Genomic DNA, 17363 nt, shown 5'->3' with positions numbered 1-17363 from the left:
ATATCGTATCGCCCAGTCTAAAAAACCACACACCATCGCTGAGGAGTTAATACTCCCTGCTGCAATAGATATGGTTTCACATATGATAGACGAGGCAACAGCCCAAAAACTCAAAGCTATCCCCCTGTCAAACAACACTATTGCGAGACGCATCAATGACATCTCAGAAGACATGAAAGAGCAGCTTGTTGAGAAAATAAAAGACCAACGCTTTGCGCTCCAGGTAGACGAGGCCACAGATAGTAACAAGGACTGTCTGTTAATAGCGTATGTCAGATACATTGATGCGGAGGGTTTGAGCGAGGATTTGCTATTTTGCAACTATGTCCCAAACAGAGCAACAGCTGATGAACTGTTCAAAATCATAGACAAATACCTGAGTGAAGCCGATCTGAAATGGGAGGACTGTGTGGGGATATGCACCGACGGTGCCCAGGCCATGGCAGGAAAACGGGGAGGGCTCCAGACGCTCATCAAGCGCGTTGCACCGAAAGCAGTGTGGACTCACTGCATAATACACAGGGAGGCACTCGCGTCAAAGCAGCTGAGTCCAGAGTTGAATGACGTTTTGTCTCATGTTATCACCACCGTCAATTACATAAAAACAAGACCACTGAAAGCTCGCATTTTTCCCGCTTTGTGCGAGGAGATGGGCTCCGAGCACACAGCCGTGCTATTTCACAGCGAGTCGCGTTGGCTCTCTCGCGGAAAGGTGCTGTCCAGGGTGCTATCGCTGAAAGATGAGATCCGAATCTACTTGGAGGAGGAAGGGAACGAACTTGCCAGCAAGTTTAATGATGAAGACTTCCTCATGAAATTGGCCTACCTAAGCGACATGTTTGAGAAGCTCAATGAATTGAATCTACAGTTGCAGGGCAACAACACACACCTTCCACATCTGGCAGACAGGATACAATCTTTCACACGGAAACTGGACATGTGGGGCAGGAGACTTGAACAGGGGGACATCGACTCATTTGGGAATCTGAAGGCATTCATCGAGACCAATGAGCTGCAGAGCACAGTGGTTCCATGTATGAGAGAGCACATCTCAGCCCTGAAACAAAGCTTCCAGAAATACTTCTCTGTGGATGACAGTGCCAAATACGACTGGATTAGAGATCCATTTGTTGCACCACCACCTGCCATGTTCAGCACTGCGGAAGAGGAACAGTACATCGACATGACTTCAGAGTCAACCATGAGGCTGCAGTTCACATCCACGACTTTGGCTGGGTTTTGGATTGGAGTGGAGAAGGACTACCCTCTCATTGGACAGAAAGCTGTGGGAATACTGCTGCCTTTTGCAACATCGTACCTGTGTGAGATAGGCTTTTCTGCTGTTGCTGCTATCAAAAGCAAATACAGGTCGAAGTTGAACATTGAGAATGAACTGAGAGTGGCAGTCTCAAAACAACAACCCCGCTTTGAGAAGATTTGCAAGGCAAAGCAAGCACACACAAGTCATTGATCGTAATTGTGATAGAAATGTGAGGAGTAAGAATAGTGATGCAGTAGAAATTAGTTAATGTTGATATGTTGAATATTTCAGTGGCACAGGATCATTTGCCAAGCACTTATGTTCCTTTTCAAACCATAATAAAATATAAAACTATAGTTGGATATACTGTATGTGTCTTGTTATTATTAGAAGAGAAAATGTAATGTTTTTACAACTTTATACAATTAATTATATCAATCTAGGTGGGAACCGGGTTAGGGGGGGCTCGAAAATATTTCCAATTACCCAAGGGGGGCCTGATTGAAAAAGTTTGGGAACCACTGCCTTAACTGTACATAGCTACCTTAACTGTACATATCTACCATAACTGTACATATCTACCTTAACTGTACATAGCTACTGTACATAGCTACCTTAACTGTACATAGCTACCTTAACTGTACATATCTACCTTAACTGTACATATCTACCTTAACTGTACATAGCTACTGTAACTGTATATACCTACTGTACATAGCTACCTTAACTGTACATAGCTACCTTAACTCATGTTTTTATATCATGTTTTATATCCATTTTTGCACTTCTGGTTAGATGCTAAACTGCATTTCGTTGTCGGTACTTGTACTCTGCAATGACAATAACGTTTGATCTAATCTCTCCCCTCCCCTCCCCTCTCCTCCCCTCCCCATCTCTCCTCTCCCCTCCCCTCCCCTCCCCTCCCCTCCCCTCCCCTCCCCTCCCCTCCCCATCTCTCCCCTCCCCTCCCCTCCCCTCCCCTCCCCTCCCCTCCCCATCTCTCCCCTCCCCTCCCCTCCCCTCCCCTCCCCATCTCTCCCCTCCCCTCCCCTCCCCTCCCCTCCTCTCCCCTCCCCTCCCTTCCTCTCCCCTCCCCTCCCCTTCCCCTCCCCTCCCCTCCCCTCCTCTCCCCTCCTCTCCCCTCCCCTCCCCTCCCCTCCCCTCCTCTCCCTTCCCCTCCTCTCCCCTCCCCTCCCCTCCCCTCCCCTCCTCTCCCTTCCCCTCCCCTCCCCTCCCTTCCTCTCTCTCCAGCGGACGACTTCAGTTCCCAGGAGGCTCTGGAGGCTCCCGAGGCGGGGGGGTGGGACGCCACGCTGAGCGGAGAAGACGAGGACGACTTCTTTGACCTGCAGATCGTCAAACACTACGATGGAGAGGTGAGAGGTCAAACACTAGGTCAGAGAGGTGAGAGGTCAAACACTAGGACAGAGAGGTGAGAGGTCAAACACTAGGACAGAGAGGTGAGAGGTCAAACACTAGGACAGAGAGGTGAGAGGTCAAACACTAGGACAGAGAGGTGAGAGGTCAAACACTAGGACAGAGAGGTGAGAGGTCAAACACTAGGACAGAGAGGTGAGAGGTCAAACACTAGGACAGAGAGGTGAGAGGTTAAACACTAGGACGGAGAGGTGAGAGGTCAAACACTAGGACAGAGAGGTGAGAGGTCAAACACTAGGACAGAGAGGTGAGAGGTCAAACACTAGGACAGAGAGGTAAGAGGTCAAACACTAGGACAGAGAGGTGAGAGGTCAAACACTAGGACAGAGAGGTGAGAGGTCAAACACTAGGACAGAGAGGTGAGAGGTCAAACACTAGGACGGAGAGGTGAGAGGTCAAACACTAGGACAGAGAGGTGAGGGGTCAAACACTAGGACAGAGAGGTGAGAGGTCAAACTCTAGGACAGAGAGGTGAGAGGTCAAACACTAGGACAGAGAGGTGAGAGGTCAAACACTAGGACAGAGAGGTGAGAGGTCAAACACTAGGACAGAGAGGTGAGAGGTCAAACACTAGGACAGAGAGGTGAGAGGTCAAACACTAGGACAGAGAGGTGAGAGGTCAAACACTAGGACAGAGAGGTGAGAGGTCAAACACTAGGACAGAGAGGTGAGAGGTCAAACACTAGGACAGAGAGGTGAGAGGTCAAACACTAGGACAGAGAGGTGAGAGGTCAAACACTAGGACGGAGAGGTGAGAGGTCAAACAGTAGGACAGAGAGGTGAGAGGTCAAACAGTAGGACAGAGAGGTGAGAGGTCAAACAGTAGGATGGAGAGGTGAGAGGTCAAACACTAGGACAGAGAGGTGAGAGGTCAAACACTAGGACGGAGAGGTGAGAGGTCAAACACTAGGACAGAGAGGTGAGAGGTCAAACACTAGGACAGAGAGGTGAGAGGTCAAACACTAGGACAGAGAGGTGAGAGGTCAAACACTAGGACGGAGAGGTGAGAGGTCAAACACTAGGACAGAGAGGTGAGAGGTCAAACACTAGGACAGAGAGGTGAGAGGTCAAACACTAGGACAGAGAGGTGAGAGGTCAAACACTAGGACAGAGAGGTGAGAGGTCAAACAGTAGGATGGAGAGGTGAGAGGTTGTGTGTGATGGGATGTTCTCTCACCTGTTCCCCACATTTCTACCTGTTCTACCTGTGATGGCTGTACTCGGAAGAAAGCAACACTTTCAAGATTTTATTTTACCTCAAAATCGTTGTCCGGATCATATGAAAACAGCTCGCAAATGCGTTCTGTCCATCGTAAGCTAGGTGGTGGTAGTTTTAGGATGTTTACCCTGAGGCGTGGCGGATTTGGGGAGTAATCACATGGTTTAGAAAAACGACTAGTACGAGCTTTTAGACAGGATAGGGGTTGCACAATCCCCAATCCCCCCATACGTTTGGGAAACTTTCTAATAATCCCCAAAGTTTCCAGAACTTGAAATGATCGGAAAGTTTCCCCAAAACGTACGGGAGTTTTGCAACCCTAGACAGGATCTTACATCATTCCTTGATTGGAACTATGGACCCTATTTGACACGCTCAAATGACTGGTTTACACCAGAGGTTCCCCGCACACAGACCCAACTTGCAAAGTCAGCCTGTTGTTCTGACGCCCCTTGCTGCTGGCAGCTCACGCTGAAGAGGAATGCACCGTTGTCCTTTAGGAGTTTTAGAAATGGAATTGCTGATCTGCCTGCAACAGTTTGCAATTGTTTTTAGTGTTTTTTCCCCATTATTCTGTACTTTATCTATATCTTTATATTTTATTATGTCTTATGTTTACTGTGTAAACTGATTCTTTGATTTATCTATGTTTATTGTTAACTGTTGAATAACTTATAACTGAATAATCTGGATGTCTTTTTCGAAATTGGAAATGAGGGTGACCTCAATTGTCCTTAAGAGAATAAATAAATAAGAGGTTTGAAATGAAATGAAATTGCTCTGACCGCCCCTGACCTCTGGCCTTTGACCCCTGACCTCTGACCCCTGCGTCGTCCCCCAGGTGAAGGCGGAGGCGTCGTGGGACTCCACCATCCATGACTGTCCCCAGCTGAGCCGGGGCGGGGCGTGGCCTGACCAGCGCGTCTACCTGACGGTGCGCGCCGTGGTGCAGCTGAGTCACCCCGCAGACATGCAGCTGGTGCTGCGCAAGCGCATCTGCGTGCAGCTCAACCCCGGGCGCCAGGGCTTCGCCCAGAACCTGCTGAAGAGGATGTCCACGCGCAGCACCATCCCCGGCTGTGGGGTCACCTTCGAGGTGGTGTCCAACATCCCTGGGGTAAGGAGAAGGAGAAGGAGGGGTCACCTTGGTTGTGTCACCTTCGAGGTGGTGTCCTGGGGTAAGGGTGAGTGAGTGTGTGAGTGTGAGTGTGAGTGTGTGAATGAATGAATGGTCTTTATTGTCATTGATATGTGTGTGAGTGTGAGTGTGAGTGTGAGTGTGAGTGTGAGTGTGAGTGTGAGTGTGAGTGTGTGAGAGTGAGTGAGTGTGTGAGTGTGAGTGTGTGAGTGAGTGTGAGAGTGAGTGTGTGAGTGTGAGAGTGAGTGTGAGAGTGAGTGTGAGTGTGTGAGACGAGAGGGTCACCTTCATTGTGGGTGTCACCTTCTGTTTTAGTCCAGTTCTATCATCAGAATGATAAATGATTGTCCATTGAGGCATTTGTCTAACCAAGGAACCAGCCATGTTTAGTTTAGTTGTTGTGCTTGTCATGCAGCTGTGCTGACCCCCCCCCACGTCTCACCCCCACCCCTCCCCAGGACGCCCAGGGGTCAGAGGACAGGGAGACGCTGGCCCGCCTGGCCGCCAGCACAGAGAACCCCAAGGCGGAGGGCAACGAGGCGGCCATAGAGAAGTACCTGCGCAGCGTGCTGGCCGTGGAGAACATCCTCACCCTGGACCGCCTCCGACAGGTCAGAGCTCACCCTGACTCCTCCCACCCCAGGGATGATGTCACCCCAGACTCCTCCCTCCCCCCGCAGGGATGATGTCACCCCAGACTCCTCCCTCCCCCCGCAGGGATGATGTCACCCCAGACTCCTCCCTCCCCCCACAGGGATGATGTCAGAAATGATGTCCAATCATTGTGTTCTTAGAATTCTGCTTCACACTGATTGATTGATTGATTGATGGATGGATTGATCTCCTGATCTAGAGTGTGTAGAATGTAGTATCAGAGACCCAACTTAAAACATCGTACAGACTGTCATAGAATACTATCATCTTAGTCCTCTGTGTGTCAGTCAGAGCATGGCACTAACAACGCTTAGGTTGTGGGTTGGTTTCCCGCTGGGACCATATGTACTGAAATGTACTCATTGTAATGTAAGCCACTTTGGAGAAAAGCTTCAGCCAGCTAAATGGCATATATTATATTAGCTGCTGTCTCTCTAAAGGTGTGTGTGTGTGTGTGTGTGTGTGTGTGTGTGTGTGTGTGTGTGTGTGTGTGTGTGTGTGTGTGTGTGTGTGTGTGTGTGACTGTGTGTGTGTGTGTGTGTGTTATAGGAGGTGGCAGTGAAGGAGCACCTTGCAGGCAAAGGGAAGGGCAGCAGGAGGAGTCTGAGCTCCCCCAGCGTACACAGGGTAACCCTGCCTCACTGTCATCCTCCTCACACACTGTCATCATCCTCACACACTGTCATCATCCTCACACACTGTCATCATCATCCTCACACACTGTCATCCTCCTCACACACTGTCATCCTCCTCACACACTGTCATCATCCTCACACACTGTCATCATCCTCACACACTGTCATCATCCTCCTCACACACTGTCATCCTCCTCACACACTGTCATCATCCTCACACACTGTCATCCTCCTCACACACTGTCATCATCCTCACACACTGTCATCCTCCTCACACACTGTCATCCTCCTCACACACTGTCATCATCCTCACACACTGTCATCATCCTCACACACTGTCATCATCCTCACACACTGTCATCCTCCTCACACACTGTCATCCTCCTCACACACTGTCATCATCCTCACACACTGTCATCCTCCTCACACACTGTCATCATCCTCCTCACACACTGTCATCTTCCTCACACACTGTCATCCTCCTCACACACTGTCATCCTCCTCACACAGTTACATCTTCCTCACACACTGTCATCCTCCTCACACACTGTCATCCTCCTCACACACTGTCATCCTCCTCACACACTGTCATCCTCCTCACACTGTCATCATCCTCACACACTGTCATCATCCTCACACACTGTCATCCTCCTCACACACTGTCATCCTCCTCACACACTGTCATCCTCCTCACACACTGTCATCATCCTCACACACTGTCATCCTCCTGACACACTGTCATCCTCCTCACACACTGTCATCATCCTCACACCCTGTCATCCTCCTCACACACTGTCATCCTCCTCACACACTGTCATCCTCCTCACACACTGTCATCCTCCTCACACACTGTCATCATCCTCACACACTGTCATCATCCTCACACACTGTCATCATCCTCACACACTGTCATCATCCTCACACACTGTCATCCTCCTCACACACTGTCATCCTCCTCACACACTGTCATCATCCTCACACACTGTCATCATCCTCCTCACACACTGTCATCATCCTCCTCACACACTGTCATCCTCCTCACACACTGTCATCCTCCTCACACACTGTCATCATCCTCACACACTGTCATCCTCCTCACACACTGTCATCATCCTCACACACTGTCATCATCCTCACACACTGTCATCATCCTCACACGCTGTCATCCTCCTCACACACTGTCATCATCCTCACACACTGTCATCATCCTCACACACTGTCATCCTCCTCACACACTGTCATCCTCCTCACACACTGTCATCCTCCTCACACACTGTCATCATCCTCACACACTGTCATCCTCCTCACACACTGTCATCATCCTCACACACTGTCATCATCCTCTCACACTGTCGTCATCCTCACACACTGTCATCATCCTCACACACTGTCATCCTCCTCACACACTGTCATCATCCTCCTCACACACTGTCATCCTCCTCACACACTGTCATCCTCCTCACACACTGTCATCATCCTCACACCCTGTCATCATCCTCACACACTGTCATCATCCTCACACACTGTCATCATCCTCACACACTGTCATCATCCTCACACACTGTCATCCTCCTCACACACTGTCATCCTCCTCACACACTGTCATCCTCCTCACACACTGTCATCCTCCTCACACACTGTCATCATCCTCACACACTGTCATCATCCTCACACACTGTCATCATCCTCACACACTGTCATCATCCTCCTCACACACTGTCATCATCCTCACACACTGTCATCCTCCTCACACACTGTCATCATCCTCACACACTTACATCTAGGGGTGGGAATCGCAGGGTAACTCACGATACGATAACCGTACAATATTTTGACCCCGATACCGATAGTATCACGGTACAGCGATTCTGCGATAATCGATACATCGTAAGACAATTCATCGACGATACATCACGATATCTGTGTTAACTGAAGAGAAAATACCATTATAAAGGCAAAAAATCTGGAATTATGTTTTTTATTCATTCACTTTCTTATCGCTAGTTGTAAACAATGAAACAAACAATAAATTAGGCCTAGCCTACATCTTTCTTACTCTTAGCTTAGTGTCTCTAACATACACACACTGACTGCAACTTGTCCATGTGTACCTGCCTTCATTCATACAAAATAAGGTACCAAAAGGTACCGGCTAACCTATACCTAACTGGAACTGCTCAGAAAACAGGAGTTAAAATGTTCAAAGGAAGGACTACATAATAATGCTCTGAATAGTCGTTTCAGTGAAATGTTTTCGACACGGTATTTGATATCGTGGCTCCAAGTGTTCGGCGGAAAGCTTCATTTTCAGCTACCCTGTACGGGCGAAGGTCCTTGCAGATAAACCCAGCGATAGACTTGGTAAATAGTCGTAGCCCTAGGGTAGTTAAAAGGAACCCTTGCTTTGAAATATAATGGTCCCAGACTTAAGATTTGTAGGCTAGAGGCGCATTTCGTATTTGTTTTTCCCCGCTTTCCGCCATTTCATCTTCTTCACCGTTGTTGTTTCACCTCCGCTCTACAATGCGCGTGCGCAGCTTGTCACCCCCCTCCCAAAAATCGGTATTTTGCGACGTGAATCGCTAATTGTATCGCACGATGCGATAATCGCCGTATAAATATTTTGTCCCACCCCTCCTCACACATTTGCAACCTTCTCACACATGCAAGTGTTTTTTATTTCAAAACCTCGAAAGACAAGCTAGTCCATTAGTCCATGCCATCTGTGGTGGCAAATATACTACAAGAGAAATATAACCACTCTCTCTCTCTCTCTCTCCCTCGCTCTCCCCCCTTCCTCAGCTGTCTGGTAGCAGACAGGACCTGTCGTCTAACTGCATGCTGGATGACAACAAGGTGAGTGGTGCCTGTGCCGTCCTGCCATTCAACATCCCCCCTGTGAGTCCTGGTCACGTACCAGACGCTGGGATCATCAGCAACTGGTGAAACTGAGAACAAGTCTGCAACCAATCAAGTTGTGCAGACTTTTATTCTGAAAAATGTCAATAAATGTCAACGTTGTTGAAAATCAACAACGCACTCGCTAGGCAAGCCAAAACACTGCAACGCAATGGATTGGGTGAGTAATCCCCACTGCTACCTAGTTAACTAGAACACTACTTTACATTGTTACCTAGTTAACTACAACACTACTTTACATTGTTAACTAGTTAACTAGAACACTACTTTACATTGTTACCTAGTTACTGTAACTAGAACACTACTTTACATTGTTACCTAGTTAACTAGAACACTACTTTACATTGTTACCTAGTTAACTAGAACACTACTTTACATTGTTACCTAGTTAACTAGAACACTACTTTACATTGTTACCTAGTTAACTAGAACACTACTTTACATTGTTAGCAGGCTCACAAAACAAGCGGTTAGTTAGTTAGCTGACTAGCGACGTGTCATTGATTTTCAACAGCGCAGACATTTATTTACATTTTTCTGAATAAAAGTCTGAACAATTTGATCGGCTGCCGACTTGTTCCCGCTTTCGCCAGCTGCCGTCACGTGTGTGTCCCGTGTCCCATCATGCACCAGTTGACCTCTGACCTCTGTGTTGTCTGTGTGTCTCCAGAGTCGCTGGGAGAGTCAGCAGGACATCTTCATCACCTCTCCTCAGTTCAGCCGCACCCTGCCCAGGCCCTCACCCTCCTCCTCCCCCACCCCCCCCGCCACACCCCCCCAACACCAGGACCCAGAGCAAGGTAACCCCCAAAGTCCCCCCCCTCCCTCTCTCTCTCTCTCTACCCTCTTCCCCCACCCCCCCAACACCAGGACCCAGAGCAAGGGAACCCCCAAACTCCCTGCCCCCCCCCTCTCTCTCTCTCTCTCTCTCTCTCTCTCTCTCTCTCTCTCTCTCTCTCTCTCTCTCTCTCTCTCTCTCTCTCTCTCTCTCTCTCTCTCTCTCTACTCTATCCCTCCCACCAGTGTTCATTTCGACAGGCTATTTTATATTTAGTCGATTAAGCAAAATGACTTAATGTGACTCAAACTAAAGACTAGTCTAAAGACTAAGACAAAATGTAAAATAGTCTGTCGAAATGAACACTACCCACCCACCCCCTACCTCCCCCCCTGAGACTACCCTACCCCCCCCACCTGCCACCTCCCCCCCTGAGGTTCACCTGGGCTTGCCTACCTGACTCTTCCTGCTCCCCCCCCCCCCCCCCTCACGTCTCCATGGTGATTCAGCTTGTGCACTATTGCTGTCTTCTCCTTCCTAGCCAGTGTGTGTCATTGTCCATAACAACTCTTCCTGTCATTTCCTGGTTAGCTCGTTTGATCTCACATCTATAATCCTCTTTCTGTCAATTACAATGTCACTGTAATGGATGTGAGAAATTAATCATTCGGATTAATGTGTTTCCTTTCTTTATAATCCAGTGATTATAATGTCTGATTAGACGATAATAATAATAATAATAATAATAATAATAATAATAATAATAATAATAATAATAATAATAATAATATCACCATCGATGTTTCAGTAATTTGCTTGTTCTCTGACCTGCTCCAGCTCTGTGTGTACTTCTCAGTGTGTGTGTGTGTGTGTGTGTGTGTGTGTGTGTGTGTGTGCGTGTGTGTGTGTGTGTGCGTGTGTGCGTGTGCGTCTATTTCTTTTATTTGGCATTTCCTGGGCTTCCTCTCAACTTCCTGTCTTAACTCTCTCGCTCCTCCCCCCTTGCCTTCCACACCTCCGCCTCCTCCCCCTCTTCTTTCCTTGCTCCCTCCCTCTCTTCCCTTCCTCCTCTCGTCTCTCTCAACCCCCCCCCCCCCCCCAGGTCGTTCAGGGCTTGCTGCTTCTTATCTTTCAGTCAAGGCCCTGGTGCCCCAGATGCCCAAGCTGCTGAAGTCTCTGTTCCCCGCCCGCGAGGACAAGAAGGAGCTGCGGCCCTCCCCACAATCCCTACAGGTACGACCTAACCCTCCCTCCAACCCTACAGGTACGACCCTAACCCTCCCCCCAATCCCTACAGGTACGACCCCCCCCCCTAACCCTCCCCCCAATCCCTACAGGTACGACCCCCCCCTAACCCTCCCCCAATCCCTACAGGTACGACCCCCCCCCCTAACCCTCCCCCCAATCCCTACAGGTACGACCCCCCCCCCGGCTAACCCTCCCCCAATCCCTACAGGTACGACCCCCCCCCCGGCTAACCCTCCCCCAATCCCTACAGGTACGACCCCCCCCCTAACCCTCCCCCCAATCCCTACAGGTAGTTAGGGCTAAGTGCCTTACTCAAAGGTGTTTCCAAGTGGGATTTGAACTCATGACCTTCTTCATGATCACTCACTATCCACTAGCACCCCACCACAAGCCCCCCCTCCCAAACCCACAACCCAGTCTTAAGCTTCAACCCAAGAGCGACTGGCAGAAACCCAACACTCAATCATCCCTTCCCCCTTTGGGGAAACTGTCTCTTTTTTTCCAGGCTGAAAGAAGTTGTGTAAGATCGATGCTTCATTCCATTACGTCTCATGTTACGAGAGAGAGAGAGAGAGAGAGAGAGAGAGTAGTAGTAGTAGTAGTAGGGTCTCTAGTATATCGCTCAGGGACTCTGGGTGTGATCAGATTTGGAAAATCCCTAAATGAATCATGTTGATTTCGAGTGGAGAGAAAAGAGATGATTGTTATTCCAGTGGAAATGTTAAAGCTGCTACTAAGTAGGGGTGGGACGATTAGAAAATGTCATGTCACGATTATCGTGGGCAAAATAATCGCGATCCACGATATTATCGCGAGAATAAAAAAAAAATTTAAAAAGAAAAAAAAAAAAAAAAAAAACTTTAGAATGCCAATAAAACACACTGTAATCACTTTAACTTATATTTTGTTGTATTTTTATATCAATGACAATAAAGACCATTCATTCATTCATTCATAATTCATTACTTCTATTATATACTTTTAATTCATTACTTCAACCATGTCATTATTTTGTTCACTTTTGCACAAGCTGTAATCAAAGATGCTCTGTCTACTTAATGTTAATTCACTGTATGATTTGTTTTTCACGGAGACTATTCTAACGAATTCTATGACATTGAAAATTATTTTTGACTGGATAGGATGCCGTGGCCACACACACCCGTAGTCTATCCGTATCCATTCATTTCAATCCATTTGAGAGCTAGATAAGGACACTTTCGTGACATGAGCTGGGCATGTATACAGTAGGATAGCCTGCACGTTCACACATAGGGCTTTCACACCGGCAGTTCCGAACGCCGGTTCGCGTTCGCGTGTCTGGCGAATGAGCCCGCGTTCGGAACTGCCGGTGTGTAAGCCCTATCAGTGCATCATGATTCATGTTGCTAACGAGCATTCAGATGAATGTCACAGTCACATGTTAACTAACTAGTAAAGCCAGGCTCATTTTACCTGGAGTTCAGAGTACAACGCAGGGTGACGGTCACGGAGGTGCACATGCAAATTGGACGTGTTTGCCCTCGGGGCAGACACTTTCCTCCGGCAAGTTCGGCATGTTGGCTCTTCATCCTGGCGTTCTTGACTTGTGAAGCCAAAGTACTTCCACACATCAGATTTCACTTTTTTATTCGGAGGATACAATGGACACGGGGCCGATGCAGCCATGGTGTATGCTAGCATACTAGTGACTGACTGACAACGCTGACTTGACAGTCACGTGCAGGCTGAACAATCCCGCGAGACAAATTTCTGTGAGGATATTCGCGCGCGGCTCATGTGAGAAATCAAAATTATATTACTATGTATTTATAACATACGATTATGACGATTATTCAACTAATTAAAATTCTCCACGATAAAGTTATCGCGTGTGTTTTTATCGCGATTAACGATAATCACGATAATCGTCCCATCCCTACTACTAAGTGCTACTTCCCGCAGACTAAAACACTGTTATATAACAGGCCCTCTAGACAAGGCACTGTGGTTCTCAGAAAGACGACAGTCTCAGCGTGTGTGCTGTGCTGTGCAGCGTGAAAAGGCGCCCACCTGCCACGCCTGATGATGGCTTTTACACAGCGAGCGAGACGCACACCTGCAGATAAGTGGTTGTGTTTAGATCCGTTAAGATGCAGCGGGCTTAATGGGATGGAAAACGTCGTCCCCCTTCGCTAAATTATTCCCTGCATATATTTCCTAGCTGATTGGATTCTTTTCTCTCTCTCCTTCTTTTTTATTTAAAATAAATAAATAATTACCGGTTGACATTTTGCTGATTCTGAACGGGTCTTTGGTATAAAGAGCATTCATCTGAGAGTGATGTAGGGGGGCAGGTGACCAGCTAAGCCCTGCTACTTCATTTCCATATAGACAAGTCTTTCATTAATGCAAGATGGAAGTCGCACAGTTCACAAAGTTTTTGTGTGAACACTGCATTACATTTATGGATGAAGACATTATAATAAAATAAAAAGTAAAAAGGGATTAGTCTACTAAACTTAATGAAGATTCCATGCAGTGCTGAAGACACTTAAGCTCTAAGCAAACTATACTGACACTGTACTGTGAATATACAACATCCTGCTGTGTGAATCACCTGCCTTGGTTTAGCACACTCAACTGACCTGGAATCAGCCACACAGAGGACCAGGGCTGAAGAACACACTGTTAAGCAGGACTTCACCTGTTATGACACATCTCTAAACAGTACATAATCTGTTATGACACATCTCTAAACAGTACATCATCTGTTATGACACATCTCTAAACAGTACATCATCTGTTATGACACATCTCTAAGAAGGATTTAATCTGTTATGACACATCTCTAAACAGTACATCATCTGTTATGACACATCTCTAAGAAGGATTTAATCTGTTATGACACATCTCTAAACAGTACATTATCTGTTATGACACATCTCTAAACAGTAAATAATCTGTTATAACACACCTCTAAGCAGTACGTAATCTGTTAGTAACTCTGTTGCTATGTCAGTAACTCTGTTGCTATGCCAGTAACTCTGTTGCTATGCCAGTAACTCTGTTGCTATGGCAGTAACTCTGTTGCTATGTCAGTAACTCTGTTGCTATGCCAGCAGTGTGTAACCATGTCAACGTCTCTGTCCTGACAGCACGTGCCGCGCATCGTCATGCAGAGCCCTGAGGACTGCCGGGTCAGAACAGAACCGGTACGAACCTCCACCTCCTCCCGTCTCCTCAGACCCCTGGACACGTAGATGATGATGATGATGTCTGGACACGTAGATGATGATGATGATGATGATGATGTCGGACATGTTTTTTTCAGTTTGGCATAAATAGCAGCAGAGCCTTGGACCCGTCATATAACGGCTGCGTTCGTAAATTCGCTCTGAGAGCGCCGGAAGCGCACACTGCGTCCAATTGGGTCATAAAGGGACTGATCAGTGCTGATCAGATTTCCGGAGCGAATTTACGAACGCAGCCTTGATGTGTGGTAGGAAGCTATGGTTGGTGTTGTGGTGGTGGTGGTGGTGCTGGCTGCATGTGTCTTCTCTCCCCTGTGGTTGTGTGATTGTGCCGTTGCCATGGTTCCCCCCTGTAGGTTGCTATGGTAGGGAGGAACCTTATCCCGGCCCTGACCAATGACAGACAGTGGGAGTCCCCAGAAGCCCCTCCCACTCCTGCTCCTCTTCCTCCTCCTCCTCCTGTCACGTCCGTGCATGACCCGCATGACACGCCCCCCAGCCCCCTCAGCGAGGCCTCCAGCGGCTATTTCTCCACTAGCGTTTCCACGGCGACCCTGTCGGAAACTTCCGCTGTCGCTAGCGGCGACCGCGACCAACCCCGTGACCCCCCCCTCCTCCTCCTCCACCCCCCCTCCCTCACCCCCCTAGAGGCAGCAGGGGCGGGGCTACTAAAGGGTGGTGATCCTCCTTCAGAAAATACATTTCCCAGAAACCCCCAGCAGCAACAGCAGCAGCGAGCAGCTGACAGGAACGGTGTTCCTCTTCCTCCTCTGGCCTCCTCTCCTCCTCAGCACCACCCTAAAATGGCCGCCACCCTTCCTGCTGCTGGCGGTGGTGGTCCTCCAACACCCCACAATCCCTCCAACCACAACAACGTCGTTGCCACGGGCAACCCTCCCTCGGCACAGAGGACGCTACTGGGGACCTTGGACCTCAAAACCCTCCACCACCACCACAACCTGGGGGAGGAAGAAGAGGAGGGAGGGGGTGGAGGAGGAGGAGGAGGAGGAGGAGGTGGAGGAGGCAGCCTAGAGAGGCTAGAGATCGTCCTGGACGACGAGGACGGAGGCCGGGAGTACGAGCCGCCGGATTGGCTGAAGGTGGGAGCGTGCGTGACTGTGGGGGCCAATAAGGGCGGGACAGTGCGCTACCTGGGGAACACGGAGTTCGCGGACGGCATCTGGGTGGGAGTGGAGCTCACCTCCCCCTCAGGTGTGTGTTATTCAAACTATGTTTCAAACTATTTCCAAACGATATGTCAATGAAAACACCAATGCACTGTTCACACAGGCCTTTTCCCTAGCCCCCGCCCCCTCCAGAACTTCTATTTTAACCTCAGTAAACCACCTTCTACACAACTTCAACTTAAAAATCACAAAAACCATTGATGACATTGCACCCATTAGGTCCAAATGCATCTATGTTAAGCAAAAAGCTCCCTGGAGAACTGCCCCGTCCGTAAAGACCCAAAAAAGAAAATGTCGTAAAGCAGAGCGCAGATGGAGAAAAACAAATCTTCAAGTCCACTATGGTATCTATAAAGAGAATCTTCAAAACTATAATTTAGAAAATAAGAAGCACCAGACAATCATTTTTCTGTAAGATCATAAACAATAATATCAATCCTTTTCAAAACTGTTGACAGACTAACAAATCCCCCAATACCCATTGCTCAGGAATTTCACTGGACTAGTAAATGCAAACTATGAGCAAACTAAACTTAAAAAGCATATTTAGCTGTGTGGCAAGCGAAATAATCAACACCTCCCTTTCCTTAGGAATTTTCCCTGAAATCCTGAAAACTGCAGTTATCAAGCATTTACTAAAAAAGAACAGCCTGGAACCATTTGCACTAAACAACTACAGACCCATATCAAACCTTTCCTCTACAGGAACAATTATTTAAATGCTTGCCCACGATCAACTTAGCAATTATTTGACCCAAAATGATCTCTTCGATGACTTTCAATCAGGCTTTCATTAGGCTTCATAGCACTGAAACAGCCCTTATTAAGGTCCTGAATGATGTCCGTGTAAACACCGACTCTGGGAAAGTCTCAGTTTTGGTACTATTAGACCTTAGCGTCGTCTTTGACACTGTAGACCACGACATTCTAATAGATAGACTAAAAACCTGGGCAGGACTTTCGGGCACTGCCCTAAACTGGTACCACAACTATGCAGATTCTGTTTTGCACACAACTGTACGCAAGGTAACAAGCTCTCTCCTCCCTGTCTACCTTCCTCTTTTCCTCCCCTCTCCCCCTCCCCTCCATCTCTCCATCCCTTCATCCCTCCCATCCCTCCAGGTAAAAACGACGGATCGGTAGGAGGCCGTCACTACTTCCACTGTAACCCTGGTTACGGAGTGTTGGTGCGTCCGGACCGGGTGTTCCGCCAGCAGGAGCGTTCCAAACGGAACCCGGAGCACCGGCGCAGCGGGGAGTTCCTAGGCCCCGCCCCCGGCCACGCCCCCGTGGTGCTTCGGGGGGGGGAGTCGTCGTCAGGGGCAACGAGGAGGGGGGGGGAGAACCGCAAGTCGTGGAGCAGCTGAGCAGCGAGAGGAGGAACAACAGGCTTCAATGGGAGAAACAAAACACTGCCCCCCCCACACACACACACACCCTCTCCCTCCCTCCCCCCACACACACACACCCTCTTCCTCCCTCCCCCCACACACACACACCCTCTTCCTCCCTCCCCCCACACACACACCCTCTTCCTCCCTCCCCCCACACACACACACACACCCCTCCCTCTCCTGGCTGGGATAGACTACAAACCCCCCCACACCCTCACACCCTCTGTGTCTAGGCCCTGTGCCTCCTCATAGCTATGCAA

At 48.6% G+C, this 17363-nt stretch overlaps 1 protein-coding gene across 1 annotated transcript in view; it reads left to right on the top strand.

Annotated features, from left to right (window-relative positions):
• Positions 1–17076, top strand: part of kif13ba (kinesin family member 13Ba) — a gene marked incomplete at both ends in the record, with an annotated part of 76947 nt that extends 59871 nt beyond the window's left edge. Inside the window, 11 exons of the mRNA XM_080527664.1 lie at positions 2513–2637; positions 4759–5034; positions 5514–5666; positions 6259–6336; positions 9147–9200; positions 9934–10063; positions 11144–11274; positions 14427–14483; positions 14879–15424; positions 15527–15734; positions 16832–17076. Coding sequence (XP_080383790.1) covers positions 2513–2637; positions 4759–5034; positions 5514–5666; positions 6259–6336; positions 9147–9200; positions 9934–10063; positions 11144–11274; positions 14427–14483; positions 14879–15424; positions 15527–15734; positions 16832–17076 — 2003 coding nt within the window. The remainder of the gene's footprint in view (positions 1–2512; positions 2638–4758; positions 5035–5513; positions 5667–6258; positions 6337–9146; positions 9201–9933; positions 10064–11143; positions 11275–14426; positions 14484–14878; positions 15425–15526; positions 15735–16831) is intronic.
• Between the last annotated feature and the right edge of the window lie 287 nt (positions 17077–17363).

The sequence above is a fragment of the Nansenia antarctica genome (assembly GCF_963989245.1).
Source record: "Nansenia antarctica genome assembly, chromosome: 3".
Taxonomy (NCBI): domain Eukaryota; kingdom Metazoa; phylum Chordata; class Actinopteri; order Argentiniformes; family Microstomatidae; genus Nansenia; species Nansenia antarctica.
This window is presented reverse-complemented; position numbering and strand designations above follow the sequence as displayed.